The sequence below is a fragment of the Phoenix dactylifera genome, unplaced genomic scaffold, assembly GCF_009389715.1.
Source record: "Phoenix dactylifera cultivar Barhee BC4 unplaced genomic scaffold, palm_55x_up_171113_PBpolish2nd_filt_p 000007F, whole genome shotgun sequence".
NCBI lineage: Eukaryota > Viridiplantae > Streptophyta > Magnoliopsida > Arecales > Arecaceae > Phoenix > Phoenix dactylifera.
In genome coordinates, this window is record NW_024067666.1 from 470576 (window position 1) to 491746 (window position 21171).

Sequence of the window (21171 nt, forward strand, 5' to 3'; positions counted from 1 at the left end):
TCAAATTTAATTACAAACACCACGATCGGTCCGTGGTCAACCCCAATAGATCCGTGCTGCAGTGTCCCCTTTGTAACAACCCAGGACCTCACCCAAAATGGCTAGCCAGAAGGTATTGTTTGGATTCCTTAATCCTGTATAAGTACCCAAGATCTACCCAGTGAATAACCGATGTGGGACTAAACACACGCCCACACGGGTCCTCACATACTCCCTCCGTTCAAGCCCTGACGTTCTCATAAGTGTTCAAATCCATTCAAATCTAATCACAAACACCATGATTGGCCCATGGTCAGCCCCATTGGATCTGTGCTGCAGTGTCCCCTAGTCCATATAGGTTATGGGCCGGGTCCGCTCTGTTACCATTTGTAACAACCCAGGACCTCACCCAAAAATGGCTAGCCGGAAGGTATTATTTGGGTTCCTTGATCATGTATAAGTACCCAAGATCTACCCAACGAATAACCGATGTGGGACTAAACACACGCCCGCACGGGTCCTCACATACTCCCCCCGTTCAAGCTCTGACCGTCCTCGTCAGGCTAAGGCTTCAAATCCATTCAAATCTAATCACAAACACCACGATCGGCCCGTGGTCAGCCCCAATAGATCCGTGCTGCAGTGTCCCTTAGTCCACATAGGTTATGGGCCGGGTCCGCTCTGATACCATTTGCAACAACCCAGAACCTCACACAAAATGGCTAGCCGGAAGGTATTATTTGGGTTCCTTGATCATGTATAAGTACCCAAGATCTACCCAGCGAATAACCGATGTGGGACTAAACACACGCCCGCACGGGTCCTCACATATGTAACAATCCAGAATCTCACCCAAAATGGCTAGCCGAAAGGTATTATTTGGATTTCTTGATCCTGTATAAGTACCTAAAATCTACCCAGCGAATAACCGATGTGGGACTAAACACATGCCCGCACGGGTCCTCACATACTCCTCCCGTTCAAACCCTGACGTCCTCGTCAGGCTAAGGGTTCAAATCCATTCAAATCTAATCACAAACACCACGATCGGCCCGTGGTCAACCCCAATAGATCCGTGCTGTAGTATCCCCTAGTCCACATAGGTTATAGGCCGGGTCCGCTCTGATACCATTTGTAACAACTCAGAACCTCCCCCAAAATGGCTAGCCGGAAGGTATTATTTGGATTCTTTAATCCTATATAAGTATCTAAGATCTACCTAGCAAATAACCGATGTGAGACTAAACACACGTCCGCACGGATCCTCACAAAAAGTACCAGAAATCTCCCCATTTTCTCTACATAATCTCTTTTTTATTTTTAGAATTTTCGCTTTAAAATGTGTGCTCACCGTATCAGCAATTTTTTTTGGGTTTTGTGTAAACCGTTATATCCGAAACATATCGGTATCGGCCATCCGTTGCGTGTACTTGTGACACGTGGGATGAATATTCGACTGCCACGAAGCTGGTCCATAGGCGGTGGACTCACCACCGTGTCGGCCACGTGGCGGCACGCGTTGTTTCCTTCCGGTTTCCTTTCCCCCGACACCAAGAAGACCAGAAAGGGTCGTAATCCATGGCCTCCCCTGACCGCCACGTTTCACGCCCAAAAAATCAAATCACGACTAAGAAACTCTGCCCAAAAAAGTGTCCATAAATTGAACGGCCAGGATTAACGCATTGGTGCATGGTTCATATCGGGATGATGATAAGGTTTCATTTCGGGAGTTAATGTTTTTGTCTTTATTGTAGGTTATCATTAATAGAAAGAGTTCCGAGGGAGTAGCAGAACTTAATTCCATTAATACAAAACAAAGCCCCCCTTAAACCATTCGTTTCCGGACCCTCTCGGTCTTCCCCCTTCCACGCCAAAATAAGATTTATAATTATAAATTCCGTATAATTTCTTTTTTTTTGGTTTGAATCTTGGAATCGATGGCGACTTCTGGAAATAATATCAAAAGCGCTAAATTGGTATTTTTTTCCCTGAAATTCTGAGCCTTGGATTTGTTATTGTATTGGAAATTTCATGTTTGCGGGGCTTAATTTGATGTTCTGGTTTAGTATCGAATTAAAGATCCCTTCCATATCTAGCCTTCTTGTGTTTGATTTGAAAAATTATTTTTTATGTTTGTTGGGGGAGTGATTTTGCTGTTGCTTATTTTCTCGAATTAAATATCATATTCTTCAGCTGGGATCGGTCCTTCGAGGCCTAATTCAGCTGTTTTGGTTTGAATTTCTTCAATTTTTTATTATTTTTGGTTTGTTTTAGAAATTTTGCTAAAGTTTTCAGCAGATTTTTTATCTGGTATTTAGTTTTAAAAAATGAATTGCAGCTGTTGGTTATGGTTGACGGGTTTATGGATTTAGGTCTTAAATTGCATTATCTTCTTGGAACTATTGTTTCTTTTTGTTGGGTTCGGAGGCTATATTTCACAATTAATAGAAAAGTTTGTTCTTTCTCTCTTTCCGGAATCAACTTTTAGCATATTCTTCATTTTAAACTTGTCAAGCTTCCTGTATTAGATTTGTGATAGTGATATTGATTTGGTAAATCAGGTTCTTCTTGGAGATGCGGGAACTGGGAAGTCTAGTTTGGTTTTGCGCTTCGTGAAAGGACAGTTTGTTGAATTCCAGGTTGGTTTATATAAAAATTAGGATTTTGAGTGGAATTTTAGTTTTGATATGGTAAATTTGGTTCTTAGTTTGGGTGTTTTGATACTGTAGGAATCAACAATAGGTGCAGCGTTCTTCTCACAGACATTGGCAGTGAATGATCAAACAGTGAAATTTGAGATCTGGGATACTGCAGGACAGGAGAGATATCATAGTTTGGCTCCCATGTATTACAGAGGAGCTGCAGCTGCTGTAATTGTATACGATATAACAAATTGGGTTAGTAAATTTTGATAAGACTCTAGCAGAGCTATTTTAGGATAAAGTTAATCTGTTCTATCATCCTTATAATAATTGCCATGAATGCTTTTTTTCCCTTGTAAACCTTTAGGACTGAGTTTAATTGTCATTTCTTTAATGTAATAGAAAAGGGAAACAAAATATAAGCAAAAGGATTTATAAGCTAAAAACCCATTCAAAGACTAGTATATGTGAGTATATCCCAAAAAAATAAAAACCTGGTTAAAGAAGGATTAAATAATTCCTGGGGTTTAAATTCCTTAAAGAATACTTGAAAGTTTTGAGTTATATTTTACTTTTGCTAGAGACCATAAAACCATGGATCCATCCATCGTCAAAATAATCATAGAAGTAGACTCTTCAAGGAATGATCTTTGTCTGAATGAGGATCAGGTTCAATTGGAACTCGTCATGGGCGAAAGTTCTGTTTCTGATGTTTGTTTGTTTGATTGTTTTTTTTTTTGTTGTGCCATCAATAGTCTCTTTTTTATGTTAGTCTCCAACTAAATGCTTAGGACAGGAAATGACCACATGTTCCCGAGTTTCTTCCTGGCATTGAAGTGCTGATGTTACATGAAAATACATCACAAGATCTTAACAAATGGACATGCGACATGGGGCCTACGCAGGGCAAGAATAAGGAAATAAGTAATTTAGGTTATGCTTAGGATAGAAAATGTGCTTTTGAGTTTCTTTGTTTTAAAGTGATGATGATCTAAGAAAATGGACCACGAAATCCCTGCACATGGATATGTGACACAAGAATTAAGAAAGGCGAGAATTGAGGAAATAAGTAGTAGGGATGCAATATCCATTTCCAGGAAGGAAAAAAAAACTGACTTAATATAATTTTTATGGAATAGGAACTTTTTTTAGAAGTGGTTCTTTGTGCTGTGATGGATGAATTTATTGATCACCTATCCTTTCATCATGACTTCTAAATGATCAATTTTTCTTTTTCTTTTTTTGTGGATACTTCATAACATTGAAGTAGTTTCTTAACTCTCCTCAATCACTTGGCATTATAATGGTTTTATGTTTTCAAGTAGAGTATAAAACAATCAAGAAAAATAGTTTTTTTAAATTTAAATGCTCATCCAATTATTTATAGTACTATGAAAATGACACTTTTAGAATCAAGGAATATTCTTTTTTGATCTGTTTGTCATTGTCCATTCTGAGAATGTCATCCCATTTATCTTAAGAGTATGTAAATTACCCCACTTGCTCTCTCCCCCATGCCATCACATGCATGTGATTTCTTTCCCACTTCTACAATCAGATTAGACCTTTTCCTAAAACTCCCAAACACGTTGGACTATATACCTTTTTCTCTTTGGTTCAACTTAAAACACATTTGATCCTCCTGCCTCCATTTTCTCTATCTTCCCACCAATGATATCCTCCCTCTCTTTCTCCACTTCCCTAAAACCATCCTCTCTCTCTCTCTCTACAACTCCTTCCTAGTAAATAATTCCTGTCTAATCTAATTCTAATGCTAATAAATATGGAAATATTTTTTTAATCAAATCCTACCAATAATCTTGCCCAACTAGATGTTCATGTTTTGGAAAGGTTTGTCCAAATCAAATCCTACCAATAAACAATCCCATCCAATTAAATTCTAATAGATATAGTGATGCCGGACCAAATTTAAAATGAAAGCAGGAGAAGAGGGGGAGAGAAGGAGGAAGAAGAAGAGAAGAAGGAGAAGGGAGGAGAAGAGAAGAAAAGGAAAACGTGAGGGAAGGAAGTCTTTAATTCTGCATTAAAACCCTAATCAGCATAAAGTTCCCTTTAAATAGGGCCCCATAAGAACAATTAAAATAAACCCCTTACATAAAATAATTCCCCACAAATAATCCCTAAAATGCAAATAAGCCCAGAATAAAATAAACCCCAAATAAATCCTAAAACACAAATAAACCCAGAAATAACAATAAGCAAATATGCAAATAAAATGGGGACCTAGCTGATGTCCCCATCAACTCCTCCCGGGTGAGAAAAACTCGACCCCGTCCAGTGTAAATCGGGTCGGCTGTCGTACTGCTCCAGAAGATCCGGGTCAAGGCGCTGCAACTCAGCTCGCGAAATCCACGACACATCTGATTCGGGTCGACCTTTCCACCGAACAAGGTAACGTTGGTAGCTTCCTCTCCTGGTAGATATAACCTGCTCATCTAATATATGTTCTATGTGTTCTCTGCGTGCATGAAACTGTGGAGGTGGAGGCTCACTAGCAGGTGCTAGAGCAGGGTGATCAACAACAGTGGATGTATCAACAAAAGGGTCAGAAGGAATGAATGTTGATTTCTTGTATGGGACTAAATCTTCAATATTAAATGTCGCACTAATCCCATAGTCTTCAGGAAGATCTACAACATACGCATTCGAACTGATTTTCTTTAGGACTTTGAACGGTCCCGCACTACGAGATTGCAACTTTTTGAACGTCCCCGAAGGAAGTCGTTCAGGTCTAATTCTTACCATGACTGAATCACCTACATTTAATTCTTTATAACGTCGGTGCAAATCAGCAAAGGATTTATATTTTAAGTTATTAGAGTGAATAAGTTTGCTGATCTCCTGATGCAATGAATGCAGGTGTGAAGCAAATGATTGTGCAGACTCAGAGACTCTATGTTGATGAGATATGGGAATCAAGTCTATGGGCTGCCTAGGTTTATAACCATTCACCACTTCAAAAGGACTCATGCCTATGGTCCTATTGACCGAACTATTATATGCAAACTCGGCAGTTGGTAACACGAGATCCCAAGTCCTAGTATGCTCACCTACCAGACATCTGAGAAGACTCCCTAGACTTCGGTTGACAACTTCGGTCTGGCCATCAGTTTGGGGATGATAGGCAGAGGAAAATTTTAATTTGGTACCCATCATGTGCCAAAGAGTTTTCCAAAAATAGCTCATAAATTTAACATCCCTATCGGACACAATAGATTTAGGGAGACCATGGAGTCTAACGACTTCGTCAAAATAAAGTTTCGCAATCCTAGAAGCATCAGAAGTCTTAGAACATGGGAGAAAATGAGCCATTTTAGAGAACCGGTCCACTACTACAAAAATGGAATCGTGTTTGGTCGAGGTACGTGGAAGCCCTAACACAAAATTCATGCTAACATCTTGCCACGGACAATCAGGAACAGGTAGTGGAGTGTAAAGCCCAGTGTTCTGTTTACGTTGTTTGGCTAATTGACATGTGCGGCACTGAGCGACGATCTTGGCCACGTCTCTCTTGAGACTCGGCCAGAAGAAACGTCTTTCCACCATCTCAATTGTTTTGTCTCTCCCGAAATGCCCAGACAGTCCTCCAGCGTGTACTTCCCATACTAGAAAATCTCTCAAAGAAGTTCGAGAAATACACAATCGGTCGGAGCGAAAGAGATAATCATCGTGTAAAAAGAAATCATCGTGCTCTCTCTCTACTCCATCTCGTAAGGTCAGGTATACATTACTAAAATCGGGACAGGTGGCATATTGTTCCCTGATCCTTTCAAAACCAATTACTTCAGTGCTCATCATGGATAGGAGGAAGATCCGTCGACTGAGCGCATCAGCAGCCTTATTCTCAATTCCAGCTTTATGTTTCAGCACAAAAGTATAGGCTTGTAGAAACTCAATCCATCGGCCGTGTCGAAGGTTTAGTTTCTTTTGAGAATTGAGATACTTTAAAGCCTCATGGTCTGAATACAGGACAAATTCTTGCGGTAGCAAATAGTGTCGCCAATGTCGCAAAGTTTGCACTACCGCATAGAATTCCTTATCATAGGTGGAATAACGCAACCTGCCGTCACTTAACTTTTCACTAAAGAACGCGACAGGGTGGCCTTCTTGGCTTAATACACCACCTATGCCAATGCCAGAGGCATCACATGCGACCTCGAATACCTTAGTGAAATCAGGGAGGCGCAAGACAGGTGCTTCGGTCATCCTATGCTTAATATCTTTAAATGCTTGGGATGCCGACTTAGTTCAGATAAAGTCTCCTTTCTTCATGCAATCTGTGATGGGAGACATTATTGAACTAAAATTCCTAATGAAGCGACGATAGAAAGTAGCCAGACCATGAAAACTACGTACCTCGGCTAAGGTCTTGGGCTCAGGCCAATCGACTATCGCGCTTACTTTTTCTGGATCAGCGGAGACACCCTTGGAAGATACTATGAATCCTAAGAAAGTGACGTGATCAGTCAGGAAGGCACACTTCTTAGGGTTTGCAAAGAAGCTTTCTTTCCGCAGGACTTCACAAACCTGCCTTAGGTGTGAGAGATGGAGCTCTTGAGTTTGACTATAAATGAGGATGTCATCAAAGTATACAACGACAAATTTGTTCAAGAAAGGTCGAAAGATCTGTGTCATCACCCTCATAAAAGTACTTGGAGCATTTGTTAATCCGAAAGGCATTACTAACCATTCGTAGAGTTCATCTTTGGTCTTGAATGCAGTTTTCCATTCATCCCCAGAACGAATCCGAATCTGGTGGTACCCACTCTTTAGGTCGATCTTGGAAAAAACTGTAGCACCAGACATATAGTCTAAAAGGTCGTCCAGCCTAGGAATGGGAAAACGATACTTAACCGTGATCTTATTGATAGCACGGCTATCGACGCACATCCTCCAAGAGCCATCTTTCTTGGGAGTGAGGAGTGCAGGTACAGCACAGGGACTCAAACTCTCACGAATATACCCTCGAGTGACGAGTTCGTCAACTTGGCGTTTCAGTTCAGTGTGCTCGTTTGGATTGAGTCTATGGTGGGGAAGATTTGGCAGTGACGCTCCAGGAATGAGATCAATTACGTGCTGGATATCACGCATTGGAGGGAGTGCCTCTGGAAGATCAGTTGGGAAGACAGAGTGAAACTCCTCCAACAGAGGAACTACGGCGGCCGGATGTTCGACATTTGACTCCACATTAATAACTCTAGCCACAAGGGCGAACACAGGTGAATGGCTTTCGATATCTTTCATTACCTCTTTCGAAGTAATGATGTGAAGTGACTCTTCTTTTTGTGGCGTAGCACCCTTCTTCTCAGGGCCGGGTTCTCTAGGAGGCAATGAATTCAGTATAATTTTCCGACCCTGGAACATAAAACTACACGAATTTGACCGACCATGAAGTGTGATGTCCCTATCGTATAACCAAGGTCTTCCTAGAATGACTTGACCTACGTCCATCGGAAGGCAGTCGCACCAAATCTCATCTTTATAAGATAGGAATTGAATCGAGACAAAGCATCTTTCTGAAACCGAAATGGACGTCTTATCTACCCAGGCTACTTTATATGGATTAGGATGAGGGGTAGATTTCAGGCCAAGGCGAGAAACAACTCCAGACGCAATGGCATTGATGCAACTCCCGCTATCAAATAAGATTTTGCATGTTTTACCATTGATCTTAATAAGTGTATAAAATAGGGAGGTTCTTCGCCAGTCTTGTTCGATCTTTGTTTGGGCTAGTGTGCACCTAACCACATGGAGCCTATGGTTTTGGTCATTCCTATCAGTGGGCTCATTTTGGTATTCAGTCTGAACAAACTCTAACCCGGTCTTTTCGTCTCCAAAGTCATCTACAAAATCCTCGATGTTTGGTTCATAGACTTCTTCGACACATTCAGTATCCTGGGTTCCTGCTTCCAGTTCAGTCATTAAATAGGTCTTGGCATTACATTGGGACGCAATATGGCCAAACTTTTGGCACCTGAAACACTGGGTTTGGTTTCTTAAGGGCGGGTTGGACCCTAATATGCCTTTTTCTTTATTAGTTGATGTACTTTGAGCAGGCACCGGGAACGTCCTAGTCGGTGTTTGGCTAGAACCGGGTTGGGAGGGATGGTTGGAGAGTGGTCTGGGTTGTGGGAGATGGCTTTGATTAGGTCGGGCTCCTGGGGGTAAAAACCGAGAGTCGGTACGTCTCACCACAGGGACTCGTAAAAAACTATCCACGTCTTGAGCCAATTGGTATGCCTGGCCAAGGGTAGTAATCTCTCGGAGGATCAATTCTTTCTGGATCTCCTCACGGAGTCCTGCTCGAAACCTAGAAAGAGTAACAGTCTCCTCTTCGATTACACCACACCTCATGTGAAACTCCTCAAATTGTGCAATGTAATCGGCAACAGTTGAAGTTCCTTGAGTTAGTTTCTGCCACCTATCCATAAGGCGTTGTCGGTAAGAGAATGGCAGATACTTCTCATTCAGTTTTTCTTTCATATCCTCCCAAGTGGTGATACGTGGAAGCCTCTGGGTCTCACGCCGATGTTCAACGTTATGCCAGTACCAGTGAGCTTGCCCAATAAGCTTCATTTTGGCAAACCGTACTTTTCTATTTTCAGTCATATCGTACCATTCAAAATAATTATCCATAGCTGCTCTCCAATCAAGGTACACGCTCGGCTCTAATTGACCAGCAAATGTGGGGGCTTCTACTCGCACGGTACGAAGTAGTCGCTCGTCAAGATCGCGCTGGTGATCAGGATGATGTTGGTTCCTAGGGGGATGGGGAAAAGCTACAGGCGGTGTGGTCAAACAAACTCGGGATAAGCTGCGATTGGGGATGATAGTTCCGGAGTCCTAGGGTGTTGTACTAGAGCACGGATCTCACGTTTGAATTCGTCGTGATCAGCTCGTATTGCAGCTAATTGTTCCAGAATATCTTGTATAACTCTGGGGTCCATGGTGGATAAAGGGGTCTGAGAGTCAGTGAGGAGGTACTCTCTACCACTACGGGTGGGCATACAGAAACGACTCTAATTGGTGATATGATATGCAATACTACTAATGAACCCTAATTGTCCAAATGTAATGCAGGACAACCTACTGATGCAACCCACTAATGCAACCTACTATGAATTCGGAAATCAGCAACTTTTCACAAAAATAACTTAAAATTAAATGTTACTAATTTGTACTTTGGTTATTTCAGAATTAAAGTAGAAAATTAGTCACTATAAGAAGTTAGGTTGCAAACACGTTTTACAGTCATTCAAAGTCTGAAAGTAATCTGATCTATGGATGTTGATGATGTCCTGACACTAAGGTGTGCTAATTTAATATTTAGATTTAATTGGTAGGTAGGACGGGTGTGGTGGAAAATATTCTAGGTTTTGCAGTTTGACAAGAAAATAAGTTTCAAAATAGGGCTGTCATGCAAGAGAACTAGAACATATTTAGATAAGCAAGCCCAAAGGAGGAAGAACCTATTACCTGTGGTGAATGCAGTTGACCAGAATCATCTGCTCGTGGAGTCTCGAACACGAAGTCAGTACCGGGCGAAGTTAGCTGGAACCGTGGACTCGGGCTGCAGCACAAAACCTTCTGAATTTCTGGAACGGCTGAAGAAGATGCTGAATCGGGCCAGTAAAAGGATCTGCGGTCAATTGGGCTTGGACCGAGCTACAGTACAGCGCGCGGGCTGGGCTGGCGGCCTGCTGCAAGGAACTGGACCAGGCTGGTCGGGCTCGGATGTGGCCTGATGGGCAAGTGAAAACAGGGCCAGATCTGTTGGGCCCAACTGTGAATTTGGTGGGTGTAAAGTGGGTCTAATGAAGCCCACAATGATGACCCGACTGAGTGCAAGAAGGGGGAAGGGAAGTCGATGGTACTCAGCGAGGGACGGAAGCGGCCGACGGGAGAAGAGCTTGGCTGATGGGCGCTCGGACACGGAACCGGCGGCGGTCTTCCAGCGGCGGGTGCGGTGGTGGATGGTGGAGGTAGGTGGGACGCGGCCTATGGAGTCGGCCGATGGTGAGGAAAAATGGCAAGGATGTACGAGGAGGCGGACAAAGGGAGGGAAAATGGGAGAGGGGTGGTGGCTGGACGGATGAAAAGGCTGCCGCGAGAGATGAGCAGCGGCAGAGCTCGGCGAGGCGGCGGAAGTGGGGTTGGCACGATGGCGGCGAGGAGGAAAGGCGGAGCGGCTGGTGGTGGCGCTGCAGGCGGAGCTCGGCGACGGCGGCGAAGGGGTGGCACGACGGCGGCGAGGAGGAAAGGCGGAGCGGCTGGTGGTGGCGCTGCAGGCGGAGCTCGGCGACGGCGGCGAAGGAGACGGTGGAAACCCTAGGGTTTCCTTTTCGGCAGAACAGAGGTTAGTTTTTTTTTTTTTTTTTGGAAACACGTGCAGGTCACGTGATCCTACGGGACTTTTTTTTTTTTTTTTTTAACCCTAACGGGTTCGGGTTATCGGTTTCGGGTTTCGAATGAAACCCGCTCCGATAACTGTGAAGCTTAGCACGTGCGGGTCACGTGCCAAATTTTTTTTTTTTTTTTAACTTACTGGATGTGAACCCGAGCTATCGGGTTTTGGGGTAACGGGTTTAGAACTTACCCGTTACCACCCGTCTTCAACCTCCCGATTGATTCGGGAGAACGGCCCGGTCGATTCGGCGGTGGTTGCGGAGCGGCCGAACGGCGTGGCGGCGGAGCTTGCGGCCGCAGCTCCGTGGTCGGAGGCGACAGGCGGCGGCCGGTCGTGGCAGCGGCTGGGCTTCCCCTGTGGGCGGTGGTCGGCGGATGCGTCGACAGTGCCGAGGGATAATGCTGAGATTTGATCGGCGACGCCCTTCTTCTTTCCGGCAGCGGAAGTCACGCGTGGCCCTTCGACACGCTCCGGTGTCCGTGGTCGACGTACGGCGTAGTATTCGTGCGGCCACAGGAAACCGGGGATTTGTCGGCGCTCGGCCATACACCGGTGGTGGTGGCGTCGGTTGCAGGCTCCGGTGGAGGACCAGAGGCGGTGCTGCAGGGAGGGCTCCGGAGGATCTGATGGAAAGAACTGGTTGCAGCAGGGAGGGGCACAGTGGAACTGCTCTGCTACGGGGAAGACTCTCTTTTTTTTTTTGTTTTGCTCTGATGAAAACACAGACCGAGAGAGAGGAAGGGTCGGATGCGGGTGGCTGTCGATCTGGGCCTTCACAGACTCAGCAGTGATCCTTTTTTTTTTTTTTTGAACAGGCTGACAGAGGGAAGGCCCTGTTCTCCTTGAAGCACCGTGAGAACCAATGGGAAAGAAGGGCTGTTGTTGGATCGGGGCTTTGGCAGCAGGGGCAAAACCAGCCTTGCTCTGATACCAAGTTGATGCCGGACCAAATTTAAAATGAAAGCAGGAGAAGAGGGGAAGAGAAGGAGGAAGAAGAAGAGAAGAAGGAGAAGGGAGGAGAAGAGAAGAAGAGGAAAACGTGAGGGAAGGAAGTCTTTAATTCTGCATTAAAACCCTAATCAGCATAAAGTTTCCTTTAAATAGGGCCCCATAAGAACAATTAAAATAAACCCCTTACATAAAATAATTCCCCACAAATAAGCCCTAAAATGCAAATAAGCCCAGAATAAAATAAACCCCAAATAAATCCTAAAACACAAATAAACCCAGAAATAACAATAAGCAAATATGCAAATAAAATGGGGACCTAGCTGATGTCCCCATCATATAGCTTTCTTTTTAAAAAATCAAATCCTATAGTTGAGAACCATGTTATTCAAAATGACTGAAAAATAAAAAAATATTTAATGTATACCCTTTTTTTTTTTTTTTTAACTTAAGGTCATTTAATCTCTTCTCTCAAACGTGCATTGCACTGGTTGCTAATATAATCCAATAAGTCACAATGTGCTTTTCAGGTCGGTCTTTTGTCTGTAGGGAAGACTCGAAGAAGAAGAGTATTTCGTTACCTTTTCCTTATGTTAGGATAGTTTGCATACAGTCTCTTTTGGAGATATATTAGTGCAAAATGTGTGAATGTGTGGATGACTCCATCTGTGCTTATATCACATGTTTCCTAGAATAATGCTTATTACATTTGAAGCTGTAATATTGTCAGATCTGTACGTAGGTGAATTTTTCCTACCAGAATATGAGTACTGCTCTAAATTGCTGTCTGTAAATAGAATAGCTGATCCAAAGATGCATGGGCTATGCCTTAGTTAACTATTTTTTATATCTCCTTGCATCAATGTGGCCTTAAGACTATTGTACTGTTTGATGGAGGAATTTCTTTCCAAAGGAATCCTTTTGTAGGTTGCTGCAGAACAATCTAAAATTTTTACTGTCGCTTAATTGGTTATTGGAATTTAACATACGGGTTCAGTAAGTATTAACTAAGTTTGATGCAAAACTTGGATCAAATGATCATATTTTTGGCACTGTACAACTGAATAGAGGAGAACTAAGCAGCTTTGAAGGCAGTTTTACAAGTGTGTCAAGATTGATACTGCTTCCCATGAAGTTTTTGTATGATAAATAATTTACTTCATATATTTCTTAAAGATTCCCACAATTTTTGTTGCAGGCTACGTTCATGCGAGCAAGGAAATGGGTTCAAGAACTTCAAGCCCAAGGTAGAACCTAGATTTTTTTGATTGAGATGGCTATTTCTTCTAGAATTCTGATAGTATTATCTGATATGTTGTTGCCAAAAAAATCTATCCAATATCCTTTGGCGCTGATGAAGCTGCTCTAAAAGGATCCTGAATTGCCCCTAACTTTCTCTCTCTCTTTCTCTCTCTCTCTCTCTCTCTCTCTCTCTCTCTATGTGTGTGTGTGTGTGTGTGTGTGTGTGTGTTTATACTCCATTAGATGTTTACATGTGCATGTTTTTTCCTGGAGGGGTGTGCTTTGCTCCATTGGATATTAGTTTTGTTCCTTGACCGAAGATCTTTCAAATGCTTTCCTTGAAAACTTCAACAGTGTATTCTTGATCAAAACAAAGGAGTGCTTGTTTGGTTGCTGGAAATTAAAAAGATGTACTGTTTGTAATGTGACTTTTAGTGTGATATTTGGACCTCTGGAAAGATGCCAGTGTACCATGAGACTTATTTTGTTGAGTTTTGCTTCCTAAGATGGTCTCAATCAATTGTCATATGTTGACTCCAGAGTTATTGATGATGATTTGTGTTGTTTCAGGTAGCCCAAGCACAATAATGGCTCTTGCTGGAAACAAAGCTGATTTATTAGAAGCTAGGCAGGTGTCTGCAGAGGCAAGTACTAATCTTTTTATCTTTTAATTCTTTCATATTTGGAATATTTGCTTCCACATCTTTGCTTACACAAACCATTGACACATGCCATGTGCTTGTGTTATTATATGAAAAGTTTAGCTCATACACTTCACTAAATCTGTTGATGTCTAGGAATACAGTATTGGTAATTGGACAAGTCTCTTAGGTTTCTTTCAAGTAACAACAATAGCATGTATAAGTTAGGTAGACCTAATGGATATTCAAGAGGATTGAATGAGCACTATGTGCAGTGATCTTAGGGGGTGGCAGCAATCCCAGCTCAGCTAAGCTTTGCTTGCATGGCTTTGGCCGCTCTCTTGGGTATTTCTTGGCTTAGTATGGACATATGGGAAGTCTTCTGGGATTCTCTTGGCTTTATTCAACTTATGTCATGCATTGTTTATCTACTCAACATGAACTAGCTGTTGGATTACTCGGTTCTTATTTCCCCTTTTTTCCCAACCCCCCGTGTTATCCTTAGCTATGCTGTCAAACTGCTTGAAACTGGGTCTTGGGAAGATTTCCTTGATTCCCTGTTCCCTACTTGCTTTAGAAGATCTAGAAAGATGGGAATGACTTCTTTTTCCAAGGATGGTGATGCCCACTGAAACTCACTATTCAGACATCCAGCAACTTGGCCATCAAAAACTACAACAATCTGAAAACATGTGTTGTTGTTTCTCAAAAGTGACTTGTTAAGGGTTTGTTGCTAGGGCGTCTCAGCCTCACAGCCTGTGGACTGTGATCCCCTACTCTCCTTAAATGGTTGCCCCCAAGTAATCCTTATGTCAAGCTAAGCTTTGGTGGTGCTATTACCCCAGTACATCACTTGACTTCATTGTGTTTTAAGCTTGAGAGCAAGGTTTGCTATCCTAATTTCAAAACCCGTACTGGAACCATGCTAATAGAGTGTCAGTGTGCCTGATACAGGGTCAGTTCGCATATCATGACTTGGTATGCCTGTTGTACCAAGTCTCGGTTTGGTATCGGTATGATACGATATGCACTAGTACGACAAACCTTCCTTTGAGGCTGCATTCTCAAGACCAATCAAGTTAAGTAACTACTCTATAATGTTTGCGATCAATCGAACATTGTCGTGTCATGGGAAGGGATCTGGATCATGTCCTTAGATCTTCAAGATACTGCACCCTAAGTTGTCATCAATTTGCTGCAGCAAGTCTAGAGAATAATAACCGGTCTTACTCTATCCTAAATGATGATTGCATCAACCTTCATGGATTGCTTGACATTGTTAATCCCTGATGCATATAGGGAAGCCAATTAGGTTACTGATTGGCTCTCCAGATATGCACTTTCTGGCACTCCATATGGGCCGCAGGTTACTTGTCAATCGTTAATGATCTTGTTTTAGTTGACCATAGTCTAGTTCCGTTTTCTTAAGCTGTTAAAAATACTACCAAAGCTCAAGATGGGAAAAAAAAGAAAAAGAAAACAAAATTGCAACCTGTCCAACTCATCTTTGCTCACTTATATTTTTTTTTCTTCCAGTTTCTCCCAATTACTGGCTTGTTTCAAGCCACTTGATTCGCATAACACATTTATCTACACCCTTTATTTGTTGGATGAAGAAACCATATCAAATCATTTTTTTGAAAGAAAAGAAAGAAAGGAAAATATGATAGGCATATCGCCAAGAATTGGATTCTATTGTTAAATACAGAAGAGAAACATGCAAAAAATATGTTACTTGTGATAGAAAGAGTTGGAGAGAAAGAAATGGAAGAAAATGGATCATGAAGAAATTTTGGGAGTTTTAGTATCACTGACAATTTTTTGGGAAGAAATTTGACAGATTACCTTTCAAGTAATATGCCAAAATTCAGAAATGTTTTGCAAATGAGCTGCTCCTATCATTTTGTATGATTAACCTTACCGATTGCAATAATATCATTTTTATAATGTTAATTTATTAGCCTAAAAATGTTAAAATTTGGTGCTGACTATGCATCCATTTGACTGCTTACCATGTCCTACTTTTCTTCTGTTAGTTGAGGTGAGACTCATCCATGTATTTCCATGCCTGCATAGGTAAAAGGGCCAGTGCTGTTTCTCCTTAGCTTGACTAAGTGCCACTTTGAGTCTCTAATATCCTGTCTAGTATCACAGCATCACCATTGTTACCTCCAGGGACTGCTTAACTATGTGCCCAAACTGTTCTACATTTGTGGCCTTAGGTCGAGTCTGTGACACTTGCATGATTGGTATCAACCAAGTCTTCTTGTGACTTGACTCAGAAGTCCATGTCTTGCTGTGACCATGATCAGTTTGCAAGGTTATGCAAGTGAAAAATATTTTGGCTCTCAACCACATGTCCTATTTATTTGATTGCTGTATGACAGGGGCTATCATTTTCCAGGGTCCTCAATTCCTTTGCTGGGCTTCTATATTTTCCCTTGGCTGGAATGCTTCTCTCAATGATTTACGCTCTTATATGATGATTTACTCAATAATTTACCCTCACATAAGATTTAGTATCAGCAGAGCAGTCATGCTTCTGTCATATAAGTTATTAATATCTCAACTTTTGTTCTGCTATCTTTGCTTGGGAATGCTGTGATCAGTTTTGCCATGGGCATCATGATCCTATGGTTGCTGACTCAAAATTAATTCCTTAGTGGCATGATCTCATACTTAGATATTAAATGAGTGAAGCATCAATATAAATGATAATTCCTCCCAGTGACTGTGAGTGACAACTTTTGCAATTCCTGAAAACTTCTTGTTTGGTGGTCTAGCGTGCAAGACGTCAGGGTTAACAGTTGATTGTGATGTCATACTTCCATAAAAATGAGTGAAGCATCAATGTAACGATAGTTCCTGATAATTACTATATTAATCACAACTTTTACACTTCCTGAAAACTTGTTCTATGGATTTTATGTGGTATTTCCATTTGATGATCTAGCATTCAGGACCTCAGGTAGGGCTGAAAATGGATCGAACATGGATTGGGTAATCCATTTATATTTGACGAAAAGGATATAGATAGGATATTAATCGGATGCAAAAATTCATATCTATATTTGCTTCAACAGATGTGGATACATATCAAGTATTGAAGGTACAGATATAAGTATGGGTATAAGTCATATAGTTGAACTTTATAACCATAAATTTGAAAATATCTTTGAATAGAAGGTAAATTAAGTCGGTAGCCTGTTGGTATGATCATTTATTTCCTCTGAAAATTTGTAAGTGCTATACATGACGAATAGAATTACAAGTAGAACCAAATATTCGAATAAGGATTGAGTAGATGTTTACCTATATCCATATCCTTTTTCTTTGACTGATTTGAATATGGATATGAATATTAGACAGATGGTCGAATTTGTATCCATAATTAGATGGATTCGGATATAAAAATAGATGTGGATGGATATTATCCGGTTCACTTGCACCCCTAACCTCAGGGTTAACGGTTAGAGCGTATAACTCAAGTAATTATAGCTGATCCAATTATTTGCATTACCTTGATTGGCTGTCCATAGTACTGAGATATAAAGGATTTAATGGAGACGGGCCATCAAGGCCCACCTCGTTTGAACAACCTGATGCCTGCCTGAACTTTGAGTAATATTAACTGAGCTGTGATTCAGAAGGATCCACGTCTATGGTGCCATCCTTCTCTCGTGTCATCCAAAAATTTAGCAAATTATCACCAAACCTATTTATTCTCTTTTGGCCTTCCACTGATACATATGAGATTGTGTATTTTAGCCAATCAAATGGATGCATAGATCTAAACGTACTTTGGATACAACTAGACTTCATCTCATTTATTAACTCATACTCTTCCCTTATGTCTATTTTCAGAACATGATTTAGTTTGATTATAACTTTGCTGTTGTCCTTGTTATTTTAGGAAGCCCAAACATATGCTCAGGAGAATGGTCTTTTCTTCATGGAAACTTCTGCTAAAACAGCAAGCAATGTCAATGACATATTCTATCAAATTGGTAGGTCTTTTTTGCCACTTCTCCTTTCAGTATTGATTCAACATAAAAGGTTTCCAACTTTTAGCATGTTATTCACTGGGTGCGCATGCACTCATTTGCACAAACATGTGCTTCGGACATTAGTCAGCTCAGGTTCCATAGTAGCTCATGCAACACCAAGTACTTGGTATAACTTTCTTTACTATCAATTGGTTGCATGTGATTGTATAGGCTGTAAAACGCTCCCCTGCCTTTTCCCCTGCCCATGATTTATTCTTGGGATCTATTGGTGATGTGGAAGCCTCATCAAAACCTTTGCATTAAACTATTTGAAACATAAGGTCTTAATTATCCGATATCTGGAGCATGATCTTTCAACTATGTGTTCCATGGGTCATAAACTTTCTTTTCTGGAGTGGTTTGTTCGTCCATCACGGGCTATTTTCTCATGTTAAAAATTTCTAGAAGTATCGGACCTCAAAGGATTGATCTGCGAAGCACATGCGAAGGTAGATGTCACCTTCCGATAGACAGGATCATTGTTCACATCCCTGATTACCACTAATCTAAATTCTTGATCATCCAATTAGTGGTCCGGCTCTGACATATGGCTGGACCTTAATATTTTTCTTTGTTTTTAAAACAAAAGGATGAACATCTGGGCTAAAGATGTTTGTTTTTTCATTTCAGCAAAGAGATTGCTCCAGTCTCACCCAGTACAGAACCCTCAAGGAATGATTCTCTCAGATAGACCAGCTCAAAGAGTTGTCAGTACCACTTCTTGCTGCTCTTAGTGCTCATCACCAACTCACTGGTCAATTTGTCTATTAAATTTACTGAACGAAAATGCCATAGGTGAACAGCCACCAACTCCGCAACAACTATTTTCTACTCATGATTCTCCCATTTTTTCACTGTGAATAGTAGAATGGTCTGAAGTGAAAGATTTGCTATCTTGTCTTCTTATTCTTCTTTTAAGAACTGCACTCCAGCCAAAGATTCCAACATGGCCTTCTATTAAAGTTTTGAGAACTACTTTTATGGGAAGAGTTCTTTGTATTTCAAACTTCATCTATTGGTCATCCTTTTGCAAGGGTTGAAGGATCAGGCCTCCAAAACGTTTTGTTTAAAGATATTTGAAAGGGAACTCTCAGAATAACATGGTGCAAGTATTTTGAGTGGACCATAACATGGTGAATGCTCTTTGCAATATGCTTTTTACTTCATTTCCAGTCCTTTCATGTGGTCGTCCATAATATCATCTTGCAACATGATTTTTACTTTGCCATGCGGGCTAATGTCGGAGTACAAAATTCATGTAGGTTTGCTGAATTCAGAAGACCTCTCCATGCCATGTACTGACCATCTCCTACCTCTTCTGAATTTAGAGGGCAATGAATGTTTCAGGGCATAGTTTCATCTCCATGCATGTTCTCAGAAAGGAGTGCTCGAACTTGTGCATTACTGTACGTCAATCCTTTTAAGAGCATATTACAAAGGAAAAAAAAAGAAAAGAGATGGTATCAGCATATTGAAAGAGATGCTTTTCTTTGCAATATGCTTTTAAGAGCATATCCATGTCATCATTCGAACTCTACATCTAATTCAATCAAGACTATGCATCCTCCGACTTTGAAAGAAAAAAAAGAAAAGAGATGGTATGAGCTTTACAGCTCAGTAAAAATCTCTATACATCCACATCAATATAATAATATAATTCAAAAATAGCAAATAAACAATATTGTAGTGGAAATATAAATCATGAAATTTCTTGTCAGACATTCAGTATAACTTAAATCGTTATATATGCATATAACATGCATTGTGTATCATGACAAATCCATCAAAAATATTATTAGTGATTTCATATATCTTATCTTCCATTATTATTCAGATTTTTGATCAGTAGTTATCTTTTCTATTTGAATTATCCATGGTCTTGCTTCTCGTGATTCGCAAAACATAATCCTACGCTTTGGGCCATGGTAGCAAACCATAATATCTACGCTTCGGCTCGAGGTGACAGACTAAATGTCATGATTCGGTTCATGATTGGTAATCCATAATACCCATACTTAAGCCAGTGGTGACAAATCAATTTCAAAAAAAAAAAATTTCATATTATATTTCTTTACCAAATTTCATCCATATTATATTTTATCCATAATTTCATCCATAATTTCATATTATATTTTTGCTCAACAAGCAAACTATTCAATTTCATCCATGCTAGAAAAAAAATAATTTCATATTATATTTCTTTACCAAATTTCAAAATAACCAGCATGATATTCCAAACAACCAAAATTATCGATAATTGGTACATCTGTACAATAAAGAAATATATTCATATTAAAAATCAATAAGCAGTCGTGGTAAATAATGCAAAATTCAAGATCATTGACACATGTTACAAAATATATATTATCCATATAGATGATTGTGTGCATAAATTCTTATCTTTATCGATGACAAACTCAAGTACAACAAACATTGATCTATTCTTCGATCTATAAACTCGGAAATAAAATGTTCTATTCAAAACCATCTTGCCCAAGCAATTGCTTACCTACAGAGCCAAGTCTCATCATCAAAACAATTGTAAACATCCAGGATCAATGGTGAAAAAATACAAAATAATAGGGTAGACGATTGCACAATGCTAGCTTGGGACTTTTGGTCGCACGGTACCGGACTGGGACCCCTCCTAGGATCAACCAAAACCCACGTAATTACCTGGTCCCTCCATTGGTCCATAGGCATCCAGAGAGAGGAGAAAAAACAGAGAGAGAGAGTGGAATAGAGAGAAAACAAGAGGGAGAGAGAGGCTGGTGGGTTCTCTTCTCAAAAGAGAGGAAGAAGAGAGCTTAAGGGCCGGCCAATGCCACAGTGGCGACCGCCAGAATATGGCCACGTCAACAACAACAGCCAGCTTGGGGGAAGAAAAAAAGACAAACAGGGGAGAGGAAACAAGGAATGCTTACATAAAACAACTTGCCAAGAATGCTTACACAAAACAAGGAAGACTTGGTGAGATTTGCCGGCGGTTGATCGAGGTTTGGGGGCGAGATGGTTAGAGGAAAGAGAGGAAGGCTTTTTATAGATCAAATTCCAGGGTTTCCACCAGAGTCTAACGAGCCCTAAGATTTGCCTTCCGACAAAATTGGAAAGAAGAGGCAGAAATGGGCAATGCGGAGTTCCTTAGTGCTCTTCGGGATATATTGCTTTTTGATTTTTTTGGCTGTATCCGTACATGTTTTGTATGATACTTTCATTTCAGCAAAAAGAAAAGAAAAGAAAAGAAA

The 21171-nt window shown here is 40.9% G+C and overlaps 1 protein-coding gene across 3 annotated transcripts; it reads left to right on the forward strand.

The window, feature by feature from the left end:
• Window positions 1-1805: 1805 nt before the first annotated feature.
• LOC103705403 (ras-related protein Rab5A-like) lies at window positions 1806-19757 on the forward strand. Of its 3 annotated transcripts, XM_039115694.1 has the most exons (8): window positions 1807-1955; window positions 2541-2618; window positions 2709-2876; window positions 13196-13244; window positions 13810-13883; window positions 17794-17887; window positions 18557-19059; window positions 19189-19757. In XM_039115694.1, the coding sequence occupies exons 1-7, from the start codon at window positions 1917-1919 to the stop codon at window positions 18658-18660; spliced, it is 606 nt and encodes a 201-aa protein (XP_038971622.1). In that variant the 5' UTR covers window positions 1807-1916; the 3' UTR covers window positions 18661-19059; window positions 19189-19757. The 3 variants fall into 3 exon arrangements, with proteins under 3 accessions (XP_008787322.2, XP_026659796.2, XP_038971622.1); XM_008789100.4 differs by lacking the exon at window positions 18557-19059 and having other exon boundaries at window positions 1806-1955; XM_026803995.2 differs by lacking the exon at window positions 19189-19757 and having other exon boundaries at window positions 1806-1955; window positions 18961-19055.
• The last annotated feature ends 1414 nt before the right edge of the window (window positions 19758-21171 follow it).